Below are 18,740 nucleotides of genomic sequence, written 5' to 3' on the forward strand. Positions count from 1 at the left end.
CAAGTTGAAAAAAAAAAAGATCAGGAAGAGCATGTTTCACAGATGTGATATTGCTTAATGGTGGTAGGTCACAACTCAGTACTGTAACTACTTATTTGCTGTCTAGAGGAAGGGAGAAAACGCGTATTGGCTTGACCTTAAGACACATTACAACCTTATCTAGTAGTATCTCTTGAAAAGCTAGCCTTTCCCAGAAGTTAGTGAAGGAGTTAGACTTAAATGTTAAGCACTTTATCCAAAATTCACTGTTCATAGAAACAATTAGAATGTGGAAACAGGAAATTTGAGTCATTCAGCTCCTGCTAGGTGGGTGGACTAGATGACTGATAAAGGTCCCTTCCAACCCAAAGCATTCTATGATTCTGTATGCAACTTTGAAATACTGGACATTTAGAAACCAAAAAGATGCTGTTGTAGTTTTCAGTCTTCTCACCCCAACCAGAGGTGTGGTAGATCTGCACATTGTCTAATTACTCTGCTAACTTATCCTCTAATTCACCTTATACTGCCTTGCCACCAAAAAATGCTTTATTTGGGATCCAGTTCTGTGCGAGTAGCTGAAAATTTTAATGTTATTGTAGGCACACGAGATACAGTAATGAAAACTGATCTGTATAGATGGAGTCATCACAGAACTGTTGGACAGCAAAGACCAACTATTCCTGCCTAGCTAGTTTGCTTACTGAATATTTCATCACAATGTGTGTGTGGCATAATAAGATGACCATCTTGCTTAAATCAAAGGGTACGTAAAAACTAAGGAGTAAAATATCAAGAGGTGCATAAAAGATCTGTTTATTGTAGCAACGGCTCACACTTGCAATACTAAGGATTTTATTGTGAAGTAGGCTGTTGAGTAGTTCTGGAACCTCAACTTAATTATTCAGTAATGCCTCTGCTAATAATCCTCTGTGAAATTAAACAGATATTTGCATTAGTTTTGCTTCCTTTTCTCTTCCTGGAGGTAAAAAGAACTCAAATTCAAAATCCTACTCTTTTTGAATTCTAGAAAATTTATGCCTTAACTTTGAGTTAGATTAACTTAAAAGGTTATAAAATTATGATCACAGGTATGTGTGCATTACATTAATAATGATGACTGGCCCACTTTTAGAGATTTGTACGACACTAGAGGCACCAAAGAATTTTTTTTGCAGTAGCAAAAAACTGATTTAAATGCATCGTTCATTATATATACATATATATATACACACACTATCTATTTACACATATATAAATACGTTAAAAAGGTTTTAAACGTAAAATTAGTGGGGACCTTATCAACCAAATGCACTTTCACATTTTTTTTTTTTGCTTTCAAGTTACCAACTAATTTTTAAGGACTCTCTTATGATCTTGAATGTTCCCAGGCTCCCCTTTCTCTGCTTACATTGTTAATCTCGTTAAATTTGCTTAAATATATTTGGAAAAAAAGGTTAATTTTAAAATATTACAGTTTTTAAAATCTGAAAACTTGGATAACAAAAATGTTTGTGTGAAGTCTTTTAAATGTACCTTTAATCTTTGGTGCTTTTTTGCCTTTTCCTGGAGCTCTGTGTGTTTGAAGATGCTTTAAAACCATGATTGAGAGTTGTATTTTCTTTGGTTTAAAGTGTGTAGATAAATGCATCTATGTACATGCATAAACTGTGACCATAATTTTTTGTACCTGCATTAAACTAATTTTTGTTTAAATATGCTTTTCTTGGACACCACCATTTGTTTATACCATGTGTTCAGTATCTATACTTTGGACAACTGTAAAACTGAATTCTTGTGTAGGTGAACATTAGAATCACCTAACACCTATCAGAAATAATGCTAAATTGACTTAAAGTAGCAAGTGGGTGGTAACAATAAGTACTGATTTTTATTTCCAAAGACATTGTATTTTCATTAAACTACTCTCTCATACCTGTTGGCATTCTCAGCTAGTTGCAGTATTGAGCAACTTTAATTTGGAGCAAAACGATGCTTATAATGTGTGTGGGATAATTCTACACGCTTTTTAAGGATTCTTTAGCATGTTAAGTATTATCCTTCTAGGGCTGGAAGAGGTTCGGAATTGGATTGAGTGGAATTGAAAGGTTTTTTTCCCAAGCATTAAGCATTGTAGGGTACAATTGGAAACACTTTAAGATGTATTGCTTTGATTCAAGAAATGCTGAAGTACATGTGTAATGGAAGCATGCCAATATCTCAAAGCTGCCTGAAGTTATACATGAGCATAGGAGCTTTTTTGGATCAAAGTTTGTGCATTTCATTGATGATAATCATGTTCCAATAACATTCCTCCAGGTGGCTCTAACTTGGATTTAGGCTTTCTTTTTAAGACTGTCTACTCTAACCTGATCATGGTTCACCATAAAGGTCATGTAAGCTCTTATTTTCAAAGAGTTGCTGCTTGGCAGGCACCTTTCACAAAAAAAAATATTGAAAGTGGTCATATCTGTGGGGAAAGGTCACTGGTACTTTGGTTAATTAGCCATATGCATTAAAACAATAAATTGTATAGTTTGGATAATTTATAACATTAAACTTTGTGATTTTAATATCACATTGAAGGTTCAGCTGTACTCATTTCTTTTACTGTTTAACACCAGTGGTGTGGACAAAAGACTCAAAAGGGGGTGGTAGTGTTACTATTTTCTTAATTTATTTGGTACTGTATAACACCTTTCTGATTAAATGCAGTGTATGCATTTTGGGACTCTGTTAATTTGTAAAAGCTGTTACAGGTTCAGCAAGTAAGGAACTTTGTGCTTCCTTGTTGAATGTTAAATTATTTTACTTTGCATTTTATATGGAGTACAAATTAAAACTGAGCCATCAAACTGCAATAAATCAACAGTAGTGTTTAATTTTAAAAACTTTTTGTGTACTGTACATAGATTTGTTCAATAAAACATTGTCTTTGTTGTTGATAGAAATTGATCTTGTCTTTTGGGGAATGACTCTGAAAGTACTGTTGCAATGTTTATAGTTATCGTGATATCCTAGGCATATGGTTGGTGTACAGCAATCTGGTATTGATGTTCCACCTGTGTGGATATTTGTATTTGAATAGACATTGTATTCAAGTATATCCAAGGATGCCTGAGATTACCAAGAAAACTAATGCAGAACTCCTGAGTCTTTTCTCCCCCTCCCCCTTCTCTCTAGCTAATTAACTATCTGCTTTGGTAAATTTGGGACCTCTTTGTTAAATAAGTCTTTGGAAAGTCATAATATTATTACAACTTGCTTACAAGCAGAAGAGCAAAGCATGTCTGTGTGTGAGGGAGAGGAATAGCTTTTTTGGTCATCAGTCTGAGATGTATGAAGAACTTGCCTATATGCTGAAAAAGCATCAATCAGCGTTTGAACCTTTGGCATCAGGCTATCCATTCCTCAGATGTGACTGTCTTTAACAATCTCGAAAACACTGGCAGCTTTAAGAACCAGACTTCTTAATTTGCAAGTATACCCAAGTAATTTACAGGCATCATGGATACAAGCATATGGATGATATGCTCCCCGATAAAGAGAATTGATCACCAGGGGAAATTGTAATCTGCTCAGCCCAGATCTCTAGGCAACGCAGGCCTGTCAAGTTTCCGATCTGGTGAGAAAAGGCTCATGAAGAGTGGGTTTTAACATGCATATAGGGAACATCGTAAGGTTGGCAGGGCAGAGAGAGTCAGTAGTGTTTGGGAGGAATATATTAAAGCTTGCTAGGAAAAGTTGTATGTGGTATTTCAAGAAATCAGAAAATCTGTGTTCGATTTAATGTCTTGAATTGTATTTATTCGTGCGAGGCAGTGGCTTCAAAATGCAGGTGAAGTTCAACACTCTGAAGCTATTGTGTAAGGCTTGAAAGCTGAATTTTGAGCCACAGACAAGTCTGGATGCAGCAGTTTTAAGATATCTCTGCTTCTAGTTTTTCCTCCATCATAAAGTTGTTAAAGATTCTTCAGTGGCACTGTTACAAGTACCAAATGCTGGCTTAAACCTCCCCTCCTGGGAAGATTGGTTGGCACAAATGCAGAGAGCTGAGCCTCAGTTGTGGCATTTCATGAGCTTATGTTTGTTTCCAGTCTTGCTGCTCTTAGCGATAGTAACTTCTAGTGTGTTTTCCATTGTTTTGTTCAGTCCCCTTGATTGAAAGCTGTAGTCCAGAAATAAAGACAGTGCAATTTATTTTTTTTTTCACGCCAAAAAGTTAAATACTGTCATCTGAAAATGCTGGGTTATTGAGATTTATTATTCACAGTCCTGTAAATTCTTAATGTCCTTTGATCTCAGATTTTGACTGTCTTCTACAAAATTTTGAATGCTGCCTTTTTTTGTTGTTGTTGGTAACTTGAAGCATGTATTTAATTTCTGCTTTGTATAATTTTGACAGGGTCTTTGCTAAAAAAAGTTAAGTTCGGGTATAAGGGCAAGGGCTCTCAAATCTCTGGTATTGTAGCAGGCAAAATAGTTGCCAGAACTGTGAGGTATACATAAGCCATTTGATAAATTCACTGTGAAATATCTTAACATACCAGCTGCAAACTTTAGCGCCCTGGACTTTATTGTAATTCATTTGACATGCTAACAATTCAAGCAGAAGGAAAAATTTCTCAATAGAATTACCTGGAGTTTGCTTAGCTTTCAAAGGAAGTGGGGGGGAAAGTCTGTAACTGGTATTTCAGTGAAGTTTAGTTCTTGCCAATCCAAATAACCTGTCTTGCTGGTGCCAGAGCAGTGCCTATGGGACTTGAGAGCACTATCTAGCACTACCTGACGCTATATTCCTGTGTATCAATATCATTAAATCCAGTACTTTGTCTCAGTGCTTGACTTCTGCACTGCCTCATAGGGGAAAAAAAAAAGGGATGGTTGACTTTTTAGGGATATAATTTGCAGTAAATAGAATTTTGAGTTGGGGGAGAGGGACAGGATGGAGGAGAGGATCACTCGTAGTGACTTTCTGAATTATAACTGCAGTTTAATGTTGCAAGGGTTCTATTCAGCTTTTGTTTATATAGGCTAATGATTTTCCCATTTATTCCTCTATGGGAACACCAGTTTACATTCCTTGACAATGATCAAAGTCAAGTTTGAATAAAAACTGTGCAGGTTGTTCTGAGTTATTGGAAAGACAAGATAATTAAACCTATTTCAGAGATTTTTCTCTGTTCCCATCACCACCTCTAAAGGGAAAGCCCTTAAAAATTATAGGTGTAAACCTGCTAAAAGTGATGGCCTTCATTTAAAATAAGAAGAGATCTGATCATTAAAGAGACTCTCCAATCACTGTGATGACAATGCACTTTTCTTCTCTCAAGATTAATGGGAATGTGACCACTCTAAGGCAACTGGCCAAAAAGAGTTTCATTCTCTTTTCAGTAAATGTCTCAAAATAATCTAATTTGAAAAATGGCATCTTGCATTTTTTTTATTTCAAGTCCTAGAATATTCAGTTAGCTATTACTTCAGTGAAGGCTGCAAATCTAAATAGGTTTATTGAAATGTAAGCAAAACTTAAGTGAAAGGTCATTTGTATTTCTCAGATGCATTTCCTTAATTTTAAGCTTGCAGGATTAATTTTAAAAATTCAAGATTTCGGCAGCAAAATTGCCTTGGTGGCAGGTAGGTTGTCCCATTTTCTGATGAACCAATTTTGCTTTGTAAACTAATGATATATAGAATTCTGCGCTGCGTGTTGTGTAGAGAAGTCCTCCTTTAACATGAGTGCACAAGTAACTGGCCTTGTGGAATTTTTAATAGCTGTATGGCAAGGGCAGGTATATGTCTCGTCAACAGAAGCTGTTACATAGCACTCTAGTTGTACACGAGGGGAAATTTGGCACAGCAGTCAGCAAACATTGTGTTGAACCTTTCCAAATGCTGTAGGACTGAATTTTTATCTGAAAGTTAGACTTAAAATTCATAAGCAAAATTGGTTCAACTGTTCCTGGTTTGTTTTGCATTCATAGTTATAGCTCCAGAGAATAGCTGTTTTTCTAGCAGAATGTACATTGGTTTTCCTTCTGGTGAACCTGGGAGATCTGCATGGACAGTATTTTAGACTTTAAAGAGGAAACAATGATCTATTAGGTTGGTGCAAAAATAATTGCCATTTGTAACTACCAGCTTCAAAGCAGCCGATCTCAGCTTAGAATAAAGTTTACTGATTGATACATGAACCATTAGAATCTATGCATTTTTGCCAACAAGAAAAAAGTCTGTATTCTGGTACCATAGAATTCTGGACTCATGGAACCGATGAATTCTTTGAAGGCGTTTTGAGCTGCTGCTTGGTTGCAGAAAACCTCTTGCAGGAAGTTGTCAAGATGCTTAAAAAATTAAGACGGTTGGTGGGAGAGAGGTCTGGTGAGTAAGCCAGGTGAGGTAGAGTTTCTCATCTTCAACTCGTACAACAAAGTTACTTGAAATTGCTTTTTTCCCATCTTTAATTTGACAGCATAATACAAAAAAGAATAAACTGTGAAAACAAAATCACTAGCATAAATACAGTTAAATAAAAGTTTAATCCAAAATAAGCATCACAGTTTATGGTGACAAAAATGGCAATTGTTTTTGCATCAACCTAATAAAACAAATGTATGTGTAACATGGTGGGTAGGAGCATGTTCTGTGTTCGTGTAGATGTTCTATGTTAGGTTTATGAGATCTTGAGGGTGGGAATTTGTTACAACAGATCTGAATTGAGCCTAAAATAAGGAAAAGTTGAGTTGTTCTGTCACATCCTAGTGACAGAACCAAGTAATTTTAACTCCTGTCTTCAAGTGGTGGTCAGTGTATCCTTACGGACTCTAGTTCTTCCTGTTTTGAAACAACAGGCAGTTTTAGCACCAAAAGTTGTGCTCCTCCTTAAAGCATGGGTTTGATGAGGGTGCCTGCTTTTAGTGCCATAGTGAGGTCAAGGAGTTGTCGCACCTGCATTTTTCTCAGCACCAGCCCTCATGTAGCTTATGCACCTTAGCTCACCTGAAGCTTCCACTGTCATCCTTTTTGCTTTTCATTCATCTTTCATTTCCATCTTTTCCTTATTCTTTTCTCTCTCTAACTCATAATGTGACTGAGAAGATACTGCCAAGTGAAGGAGCAGCACAAGCTTCAAGCCTTGCATGCAGCAGAAAGGCAGCTTTGGCTTATAGAACATTTCTGTGTTTTGCGGATGTGTGTAACTTGCTTGGTCTAAGTTCCCAAGGCGTCCAACAGCTCCCTCTGTCCCAAGTGGAAGATTTGCTCTGTGCCACAGAGGCTCACCTCAGATATCCAAAGGTCGGCCGGTCAAGCTGAAGTGACCACTGCAGAGGCTACCACAGCTTGAGGCCTATCAACATTGACTTCCACAGACCATTAATGCCAACAGCACGTGCCTGACCTCAGCAGGAGCACTAAGCTGCCCCCAAGGACTCGAGGGTGGCTGCCGTGGACTGCTGGGACCTGTCGGGAGCCTTGTTGGTGTAAAGCCTTCCTCTCTGAGCATGCTCTGACCCCAGGGAGCTCCTTGGGAATAGTAAGACTAGATGTGCTGACTCTACACCAGTGATGAAAATACATTGTTCAAGTAAACAGGTGTAGGAAAATTCCACTTTCTGCTCTTCTTTAGCAGTGGACAGGTAGGGTTGGACTTGGTGATTTAAAAGGTCTTTTCCAAACTAGCAATTCTATGATTCTTTGCAGCTGCAGCTGGTTTTGCAAGGGATAAGGCAGGGAAGTTGCAGTACACCCTGGGGGCCAGCGGTGGAGAGCAGACTGGGTTCTGAGCACTCTGTAGCAATGCTGTGCTGGCTTGAGTGGGGGAACACAATTAGCGTGATGTGTTCACCACATGAAGGAAGGGAAGGCTGATACTTAATTACAGAATCATAGAATGGTTTGGGTAGGAAGGGACCTTAAAGCTTTAGCATCCAGTTCCACGCCCCCTGCTACGGGCTAGGACACCTCCTATCCAACCTGGCCTTGAACACCTCCAGGGATGGGGCATCCACAGCTTCCCTGGGCAACCTGTGCCAGTGTCTCACCATCCTCATCATGAAGAAATTTTTCCTAATGTCTAATCTAAATTTTATAGCCATTCCCCCTTGTCCTACCACTACATGCCCTTCTCAAAAGTCCCACTCGAGCCTTCTTGTAGCCCCCTTCAGGTACTGGAAGGCCGCTATAGGGTGTCCTCTGAGCCTTCTCTTCTCCAGGCTGAACAATCCTAACCCTCTCAGCCTCTCCTCATAGCAGAGGTCCCCCAGCCCTTGGATCATCTCTGTGGCCTCCTCTGGACCCATTCTTACAGTTCCATATCCTTCATATACTGGGGACTCCAGAACTGGACACAATGCTCCAGGTGGGGTCCCACAAGAGCGGAGCAGAGGGGCAGAATCACCTCCCTCAACCTGCTGGCTCCATCATAAAGTCCATATATATATATATATATATGAAGCGGTGCCTGCTGCCCTCAGCTCTGTTCGCAGCCTTTTCTTATCTTGAAGGCCGGGCAGAGAGCTGGAGCCAGCTCCAAATTAACAGCAGTTCTGACTGTGGCGAAGTTCACACCAACGCTGCCATCAGACCCGCAGAGCGCTCCCAGCGGCGGCCGCAGGACAGGCAGGCGGCGCTGCGGGGCGGGGCGGCGCCTCCCGCTCGGGGCGATGGCGGCGCTGGGGCTGAGCGAGCGGGAGCGCGCCGGGTGCCGGGAGCTGCTGGAGCTGCTGCGGACCGAGGAGCTGCTGGCGCTGGCCGACACCGTCACCAACCGCGTGGTGCACCCGGAGAGCCGACAAGGTGCGCGGCAGCCTCGCCCTGCTCCCCGCTCCCCGCCGGCGGGGATCGAGGGAGCCTCCTCCCTGCTCCCCGTTCCCTGTTCCCTGCCGGCAGGGATCGCTGGAGCCTGATCCCTGCTCTTTCCTCCCCCGTTTCTCTGCTTCCCTGATTCTCTGCTCCTTCCTCCCTGCGCCTTTCTTCCCGTTCGTGGCTCCCCTCCCCGTGCCGGCGGAGATCACGGGTCCCCGTTCCCTGCCCGGGGCGGCCCTGGGCTCGCGGTGGGGGTTGGGGTGGGGAGGGGGACGCTCCTTCGCCCCGCGGAGGCCGCAGCCGCGGCTGCCTCGGTGCTGGCTGCGGGGAGGCTGCTCCTGCGGCGGGGAGAGGCGTGGGCCGAGGAATTTAAATTAGGCTCATAGAATAGTTTGGGTTGGAAGGGACCTTAAAGATGATCCAGTTCCAGCCCCCTGCCACGGACAGGAACACCTCCCACCAGCCCAGGCTGCCCAAGGCCCCATCCACCCTGGCCTTGAACACCTCCAGGGATGGGGCAGCCACAGCTTCCCTGGGCAACCTGTGCTGGTGCCTCACGCTCTCACATTGAAGAAATTCTTCCTAATGTCTAGTCTAAATATTCCCTTCTCCATTTTATGCCCGTTGCCCCTTGTCCTGTCACTACAAGACTTTGTAAACAGTCCCTCCCCAGCCTTCTTGTAGGCCCCCTTCTGTTACTGGAAAGTCACTATAATATCTCCTCCGAGCCTTCTCTTCTCCAGGCTGAACAAGCCCAACTCTCTCAGCCTGTCCTCATATGGAAGGCGCTCCAGCCCTCGCATCATCTTTGTAGCCCTTCTCTGGACCCATTCCAACAGCTCCATGTCCTTACGTTAAGGATTCCAGAACTGGACACAGTACTCCAGATGAGGTCTCACGAGAGAGGAATAGAGGGGCAGAATCACCTCCCTTGACCTGCTGGCCACATTTCTTTTGATGCAGCCCAGGGTAGGGTTGACCTTCTGAGCTGCAAGAGCACATTGCCAACTCATGGTGAGCTTCTCATCAGCCAGATTAGATTTAGACTAGACATTAGGAAGAAATTCTTCACAATGAGGGTGGTGAGGCACCGGCACAGGTTGACTAGGGAAGCCGTGGATGCCCTGGAGGTGTTCAAGGCCAGGTTGGATGGGGCTTTGAGCAGCCTGGTCTGGTGGGAGGTGTCTGCCCATGGCAGGGGGGTTGGCACCGTATGATCTTTAAGGTAATTTAGGTATCTTAAGGTATCTCTGACCTATAACGTGAGCATCATTGAATATTCTGCCCTAGACAGAGAAAATACTGCCATGTGAAGGAGCAGCACAAGCTTCAAGCCTTGCATGTAGTAGAAAAGCAGCTTTAGCTTATAGAACATTTCTGTGTTTTGCGGATGTGTGTAACTTGCTTGGTCTAAGTTCCCAAGGCGTCCAACAGCTCCCTCTGTCCCAAGTGGAGATTTGCTCCGTGCCACAGAGGCTGCACCTCAGATATCCAAAGGTCGGCCGGTCGAGCTGAAGTGACCACTGCAGAGGCTACCACAGCTTGAGGCCTATCAACATTGACTTCCACAGACCATTAATGCCAACAGCACGTGCCTGACCTCAGCAGGAGCACTGAGCTGTCCCCAAGGACTTGAGGGTGGCTGCTGTGGACTGCTGGGTCCTGTCGGGAGCCTTGTAAAGCCTCCCAGTCCATGCAGGCTGTGACCCTAGAGTGCTCAGACCTAGCTTGCAGTTTGTGGCAAATTGGCAGATCTCAAGCAGGTCTTTTTCTCTCGAAGAACACCCTTCACCCTCCCCCTGGTGAGCTTCATGCAGTGTCATGCCCTTTCTTATGCCCTGTTATTGTTTAAAAATTATATTTAAGACCCATGTGCCTCTTGCTGTTTGCATTAAATGACATTTGATTTCAGGCTTTTAAAGGCTAAATCACAAATCAAATATATTTTGTAGAACCCAGCACTTTCAGGTGTTGCCATCCCCCATCATTTTGTAGGTGTTGAGACCACTAGGGAGGGGGGAGTTGATTTTGCCTCTCTACTCTGTTGTGGGACCACACCTGGAGTACTGGAGGTCAATTCTAGGGTCTCTAGCACAGAAGGAACATAGATCTGTTAAAGCAAGTCCAGAGGAGGGCCATGAAGATGATCCAAGGGCTGGAGCTCCTTCCATACAGGACAAGCTGAGAGAGCTGGGGTTGTTCAGCCAGAAGAGAAGGCTCCTGGGAGACCTTATAGCAGCCTTCTAGTACTTAAAGGGGGCTACAGGAAAGATGGGGACGGGCTCTTTATCAGGGAGTGTAGTGATTGGATGAGGGATAACAGGTTTCAGCTGAAAGAGAGGAGTTGGAACTGGATGATCTTCCAGCCCACATCATTCTAGGATTCTGTGATTTGTTTCATGACATTTAATTTTGTATCTGAATTACTTCAGGACACTCAGCATATTGCCTTGAAATATACTCATCCAAAAACCTTGAATGTGTTTTGTGTGATACAAAGCTGACCTGTAGGATTTGCTGAGCACATTTCTTAAAAAGGTCTTATGCCTGTAGTTTTTGCTTCTTTTTTTATCTGCTTTTCACAGTGATTGTAGGTTTATTTAAAATATGTTAATTTTTAATTTCAGCTATTAGCCTCTTCTTGTTTAAACATACGATTTTTATAGGTATCGTGGTAAGTACCCAACCTCAGTTCAGGTGAGAAATGGCTACTGCAGCTACTTCAAAAGTGAAATGAATTTCAGTTTCATGTTTCTTGATTTTGCCACAGAGCCTTGTAGCTGATTTTCTTAATGTAACATTTCAGTGCACACTATCATTGTGTGACAATACGTGGTGTTTTCTTACAAACCTGGGAGTAGTAACTTTATTAATGTGGAAATGAAACAGATTTAATTCCATCTCTGTGTATCTTCAGGAACCTAGGTGGAAACTCACTTCCACTACTGTGTATTTTTTCAAAGAAAAATGCAAACTTCTGATACTAGAGTTCTTGTTCAGCATACAAGGAATCAGAGCTTACCATAGTTATCTCTCTGTCTGCATTTCTTTCAATTTTCTGTTTATGGAAAAAACCTGACAACTTGCATTTTCTTCAGAAGAACAGTGTGTGCTCTGACTGAATTGTGTGATCTACCCATTTGATGCAGAAATTAAAACTCAGATTCCATATTCAGAAGAACTATAAAATCTATGTCTGTTTCTTCTTTCTCTGTGTAGTCTTGCTTCCAAGAAGACATGTGGATGGTTTGTTTTGAATATCCTAGAGCTTTTCAAATGGAAAGTGAAACCAAGCTCAGGTTTTGCTAAGTGAAAGTGCTGTGTGGTGACACGAAGCCGGAAGACCTAAATAATTTAATGTTACAGGAACTTATTTCCTGCATCTCAGGAAGTATAGGCAAAATGTGTCGTGCGCAAGAATCTTTGTACTTCTTGAAGCACTTGAAGTTTCTAAATGGCTTGAAAATATTTGAAAAATATTAGTAATTTCATTTGGAAGTAAAAATTGCATCCTTCAAGCTGAAGTAATACATAATTCTAAGCAGTCATGGATGCTGGAAGTAGGGATTACAAGATAGCAAAGTCTTCAGTAAAACCAACACTTTTTTGAAATATGTTCTTAGGTATCTTCTGTGTCTAATATGATTAGTTTGCAAACAAAATTTAAAGTCTTTGCATTTCATTTAGATTTGTCTTGGTTTGTGTTTGGTGCTGGTCACGAGTTCAAGAAATGGCTTAGGTTTGCATTTTAATCATGAGGAAAGCAACTGCTAACTTAAATTTCTTTACTTGCAGAAGCCATTCAGGCCATTTTGGTTTACAGCCAAAGTGCAGAAGAACTTCTGAAACGCAGAAAAGTCTATCGAGAAATAATTTTTAAGTATTTAGCAGCACAAGAAATTCCAGTTCCCCCTTCCTCTGAGAAGCATCAACTCATTGATTGTGTAAAGCAATACTGGAGTGGGAAGCTCACAACATATGCCTCAGAATCAGAAGAGAAAAAAACACATGCAGAGGTGAGTGCTGCTTTCTGAGATGCTTGAGGATGCTTAGTGTTGCTTTTGCAAGATATCCAGTATAAATGCTCTAATGTACATCCAAATATCCAAATTGTGTTTAGGAAGGTACTGAAGGTCTTTAACTCTTCCTTTTTTTGATTTGGTTTGGTTTGTTTGGTGTTTTGTTTTTTGTTTGTGTGGTTTTTTTGGTTTTGTTTTTTTTTTTAGGTACATAATTTAAAGATATCTGTGCCAACATATCACTTGCAGAGCACAATCTTCTGCTCTGTCTTGCGAAGTACCTTAGTGCATTTGAATTCTAATGTGTGGGATCTTCTCAGTGCTTGGAGTTTTTAAGTTATACTGTAAGCTAAAATAGAAGTTATGCACAATTAATTCTGTGGATTCAGGGACAACTGAAAACACTGTTGTTAATACAGAAACCCTGCATAGCCCCTTGTAATTTTTTTAAGTTTTGGTATAAATCAAGGGTTTACAGTCATCCTTCAGCCACATCAGGGAAACCACTGGTAGGGCACGTCTGTCGATAGTGGTCTAAAATGTTGAGCAGGAGGGAGGGAACAGAGAGAAAAGTGCCTGTATTAAGTGGCTTTGCACTGTGTAGAGACAGTGCAATCAAAGTGATGCTGTCTGTAAGCTGGTTTCCTTCTTAGTCTTTCAGTTAGAGTGCAGAAAGGATTTTAGTGAAATTATATAAATGTACAGAAATGTAAAGTTTGTAGCAGTGCCAGGTCTGTGTCATTTTTTTCCTTGATATTAGTAACACTTAATACGGTGTAACTAAATTTGTTTTGGAAATGATAGATTATTTTGGAGTTCAAAATCTTGCCATTTAGCAAATCCTTGTGGTGTAATGAACTTCAAGCGTTTTATTAGTCTTGGATCTTTACCGAGTAGTTCTAACTAGCCACCTTGCTCTTTCAAGTGCTGTACTTGTGAGACCTACTGGGCAACAGCCCCACCAGCTGGACTGTTAGAGCTCTGTAGATGTTGATAACCTGTTGCATTGAGCTTTCTCTCGGGGATTAGCGTATAAGAATTATAATTTAGCTGAGAATCGTTTTCAAAACAATTTTTTGTGTGCATCTTTTGGAAAAAAAAAGGGTTGCTCTTGAAGGGACACTTCACAAGTATTAACCAAAGTTTTATGATTGAAGGTAAGTAAATTAAATTCTCCGAAGTTGTTGAAACACATTCACAAAGAGTGAGAAATTCAACTGGCTATTTATCACATACATCTTTCTTTGCCTTTGTTTTCTTTTAATTCTGGTGGCTCTAACCGTTTTGAACAGATGGATAGCATGAATTAGAAATTCAGAACTAGAAACAGAATTAGAAATTAAGTACAATTTATTGTGAAACAAATAGAACATTTCTACTTTGAAGTCTCCAAACTTTTCACACTTAATACTTGCTTAAAACATACTTAATTTAGTACTTACTGGGCTTTGATGTTAGCAAACTTGTGATGTTTAGTTTACATCTAAAAATCTTGTTATCAAGTTCCAAATGCTGAGAAGCCCTACACAATTACTGTACGTTTATTTCTTGTTCAAAAAATGCTTTGCCTTACAGTTGGAGGTCATGTGTCTTTATGTTGGAAAGTTTGGATTATTTTTCCTAAGTAAAAAGTCTTACCTATTGTAAAAGAAAGCAGAGGGTAAACAAACTGTGTATGCACAAGTTAAGTAGGCTCACAGGAGTGTTGCTTGAGCATCTGATTATTGCAATTTACAGTGATGCTTCTTTTACAAAGAAGCATCCTCTAAACCGAATGTATTCTTATAAGCAACTTTAAAACCTGTCCTAAATATCTAATTGCTAAGCAACTTGTTTGTGCTTAACTTTCACTGTTTTTCTGCACATAGTTGTAGGCGTACCAAGAAGTCAACTGCAAGGAATAGATCTTTTTCTCAGCTTGACCCATAATAGTGTCTAAAAAAATCTCTACTGCTTACTTTGTTGCAGTATATATTTAGTGATAGAGCACTTGGAGTGGTTTGTCCCCTCTTCTGATACAGTTTTCAGACCATGACTACTGGTTCCTCACTGATACTTGCTTTTGCTACTTACTGTGAATTGGCTTCAAAAGTTTATACCCACCACTTTGTTGTCATTTTCAGCAACCCATCATTAAACTTAAAAATTATTTTGAAGTATTTCTTATCACTCTACATCTTAGGTGCATTTTTGGAGGGCATGTATGTGTCATTTTCTGTTAAACAAGGAAAAAAAGAGCACAAGTGGCTTGTCCATAACCTATGAGGAAGTAGTGGAAGAAGTGTTATGAATAGTTTCATGCTTTCTTTCACTGGTCCATTCTTCTCTAAGGCTCCTAGACAGGACAAGAATCTTCGACTGAGCATTTTCAAACTATTCTACAAAGGCTTGGCTGTCTACTAACAATGTGTACTTTGTCTCACTACTTAAAAATACTTTCTCAGCACATTCAGTGTTGAAGAAAGGATATTATAACACTCTGAAGGGAAGATTTTTTTGGCAGGCTGAGCAGAATTGTCTTTATTCCCGGAGTAAGCCTATGCTGCTCTGTGAAAATGCCTCCAGTCCCCCTATCCTGATGTCTTATTGTCTCAGTCCATTTTAAGTGGTCAGTTGTACAATTTGAAAAATAACTGAGATTGCATAAGATTTTTGTCTATTTTGGAGGAGCAAAGGTATGATTTTATTTGATTTGGGCTCTTTTCCTATTAGAAATATGGTGAAGACTACAAACATCACTCACAAAAGTGAACAAGTACCTTTTGGATGGGTTTTGGCAGTCTTACTGCTGCCAGGGCTAAATTTGGGCATGTGATGTGTGAGAAAAATTTCTGGAAGGCATTAATTCTTTGAATATCTGTTCTTCCTGGATTAGTTGTCCATTCTGTAAGCATATTCCACTGACGTAGGCAAAATACCCCCATAAATCCAAAGTATTCTGTCAGCTTCAGCTATTAGGATGTACATAATCAAAAGATGTCTTCCCACCAAGTGCTATTTGTTCTTATCAGTTACATGAAGATGCAGAGACTGACACAATTCACCAAATTAAAAGCTACCAAAAAGAAGAGCCTGAAGGCAAGATGAAACAGCAGAAACACATCAACACAATTGCTTATTTATAAGCACTTTTTAGTAAATTGATATATTGTCCTGGGTTTGCCTGGGATAGAGTTAATTTTCAGAAGAAGTTGGGGTACAGCTAGGGCAGCTGATCCAAACTGGCCAAAGGGATATTGGATACCATGACATCATGCTCAGAATGTAAGGGGGTAGTTGGCTAGGGGGTGGGGCTGGCAACATGATTCGTAGCGTGGTAGGTGATGCGGTTTGTGGCGCAATTAGCAACACGGTAATCACGACTGAGTTTTGCAGCAAGGTTCGGGGGTGCAGCTGCAGAGCATGGCTTGGATTTCTGGATTGGTAGCATGTCAGGTGTTGGATTTTGGGCAGTGAGTGATTATTGGTTTATTTTCTCTTCCTTTGCTGCCCTGTTAAACTGTCCTTATCCCAACCCATGAGTTTTCCCTTCTTTTTTCCTGATTCTACTCCCAGTCCCACTTGTGGAAGGTACAGTGAGTGAGCAGCCATGGGGTTCTTTGTTGCCAGCAGTAGCCAAGCCGTGACATAGACCTTAATGTGAGATCGGCTTTTCAGGTTGGATTTGTATCCTTCTTGTTTTGAAGACCAAGACAAAGCTGAAAAACTACTCTTACTGTATTTCAAAGAACCTACTCAGATTCTCTAGATAAGATAATCATGATGTTAAAAATAAATGAGATTTTACTCTATAGTTTTTCTTCAGGACTGTCTCAGAACACTTGAAGGTTTAGAGTGTTTTAAAAGAAAAGGATTTACATGAAGTTATATTGTTTTAAGTGGTAGCTTGCATGTTGAAGCTAAATAGTTCTAAGAAAAAAATGTGCTTGATTGCAGAATCACGGAGAGAGACAAAAGCCACCACAAGATCACATTCACAATCTAGGAGAAGAATTCTGTCAATGGTTCTTTGAACTCCTGAATTCTCAACATCCCTTGGGAGTAAAAGCTGAAGAAGGATGGGGACCACAGCACTTTTGGGAGGATGCTAAAATGAAGTTGTGTTACAACACATTAGAAAAAAACATGGAAGAGTATATTGGTGCAGAAATGGTTAGCCTTCGCCTGCTCTCATTGGTTAAAGAAGAATATATTCTATTCAACCCTAATTTGCATTCCAATGGACTGAAGTGTGCCATGTCTCCACATGGGTTAGTGCTGGTAGCTGTGGCTGGCACGATACATAGGGACAACACTTGTTTGGGCATCTTTGAACAAATTTTTGGACTTATTAGCTGTCCTGTTAGGCAGAATACCTGGAAAATAAAAGTTGTGAATCTTAAAATAGTTGGACAGAACACTATGGGTCCTGGGATGCAAATTGAAAAACCCTCCCTAAAATATGAGTCACACCAATTGCAAGAGTTATATGATGGGAAAGAACTGACTGTTTGAACCACAGAAATTCTGAGCAACTCTTTCACAACTGAATGACTGGGGGAACATACCACTTTTGGTGCATAGCTGAATATTGAAATGGTTAGGACCATGGGATGTTGTCTCTTTTTTGAGTCAGATCTGCTGGATGGCAAACTGACGTACAGAGTCTAAACTGTTAATACAAGCGATGCTTTTGGTTACCCTTCCAGGAGCAACAAACATTTCAGAGAATGACTTTATATTTTGTACTGTAGTTGTGAATGGAATTAGTTTGGTTATTCTTGCCTGCAAAACATGGTTACGTTTAAATATGGGATGGCCGCAGTATGTCATGAACTAGATGACTTCAGGTTCACAGTTTTCATGTTGCTTCTCTTCAGGTCACCAGTTAAAACTCTTACCTGAGTTGTAACAGGAAGTTGTTCCTTCTGGCTTTTTGGAATTTGGATTAGCAAGTGTCTAAATGGAGATGTGAATCCCAAGAAAACCATCTGCTAGTGTAGGGAGTTTTTGGAGAGGACAGACATTATAATACAAATACAAACTGCTGCCATTTATCTTCTGAATGTGGTTCCTCACTGTGTAACAGAAGTAGTTTAATGGGACAATGCAAGAAACTTTGCATCATACAAGTCTCTTTCTCTTAGGGTTAATAGGTTCCTTTCGTTTTACCTCATGTTTCCAGCTTTGTCATGAATACAGACAAACTCTGTTGTATTTTGTCCTCAAGCAGACAAATTTGAGATGGTTGCCCAGGCATCCGTTTGTAGCACTGACTCACTGACCCTTGTGTCAAGTAGTTGATTTCATGACCTACCGCAGCACTGTATGAACCAAATGCTTTGATAATTATTTTGTATATACCTAAAACAGATTTTAATATAAAAGATGTGATTTTTATATATTTTCTCAAAATCAGAATTTTATCTATGTTGAAGTGTTTTATTACATTGACATTACGTCTTGAGTTCACTGTAAAAATAAAATATATTATTCTAAAATAATTTCTAAGCAAAATCTCAAATACTGCGTTGGAATTTTCTATCCCAATAAATGTTGTAGCTTATTAAGCTACTGATGTACAATAAATAAAAATCAACCTGAATTTAAAATTTGGAAGAAGCAGTTTCGTTCTGTGTATTGAGAATTGCATTCCTCTTCAGGTGAGGACAAAAGCCTACCTGAAGGCCTGAATGGGTACCTTTTCAACAGTCAGTATGGCCATCTGTAGTTCAACTAAATATTTTGTCATTGGCAGAACTGTACTTTCTAGTGGCAGCGTAGCTATTACTTTAGTTAGTGTGTTAAATATGAACATGACTAAGGGTGTAGTTTTCATTACTGCTGTAAGTTGCTGTGGTGTGGGTGGTCCACTCCCTCCACTCGGGTACCTGTCCTGGTTTCCTTCTTGTGTTGGCATTATTACTTACGCTAACTCTGAACAAGAGAGACTGGTAC

General features: G+C 40.4%; 1 protein-coding gene across 1 annotated transcript; it reads left to right on the forward strand.

Annotated features, from left to right (window-relative positions):
• Nucleotides 1-8,642: 8,642 nt before the first annotated feature.
• LOC138732443 (uncharacterized protein C3orf38 homolog) lies at nucleotides 8,643-18,310 on the forward strand. Its single transcript, XM_069879056.1, has 3 exons — nucleotides 8,643-8,775; nucleotides 12,580-12,800; nucleotides 16,740-18,310. The coding sequence occupies exons 1-3, from the start codon at nucleotides 8,643-8,645 to the stop codon at nucleotides 17,295-17,297; spliced, it is 912 nt and encodes a 303-aa protein (XP_069735157.1). The 3' UTR covers nucleotides 17,298-18,310.
• Nucleotides 18,311-18,740: the final 430 nt, after the last annotated feature.

The sequence above is a fragment of the Phaenicophaeus curvirostris genome, chromosome 31 (genome assembly GCF_032191515.1).
Source record: "Phaenicophaeus curvirostris isolate KB17595 chromosome 31, BPBGC_Pcur_1.0, whole genome shotgun sequence".
NCBI classification, from domain to species: domain Eukaryota; kingdom Metazoa; phylum Chordata; class Aves; order Cuculiformes; family Cuculidae; genus Phaenicophaeus; species Phaenicophaeus curvirostris.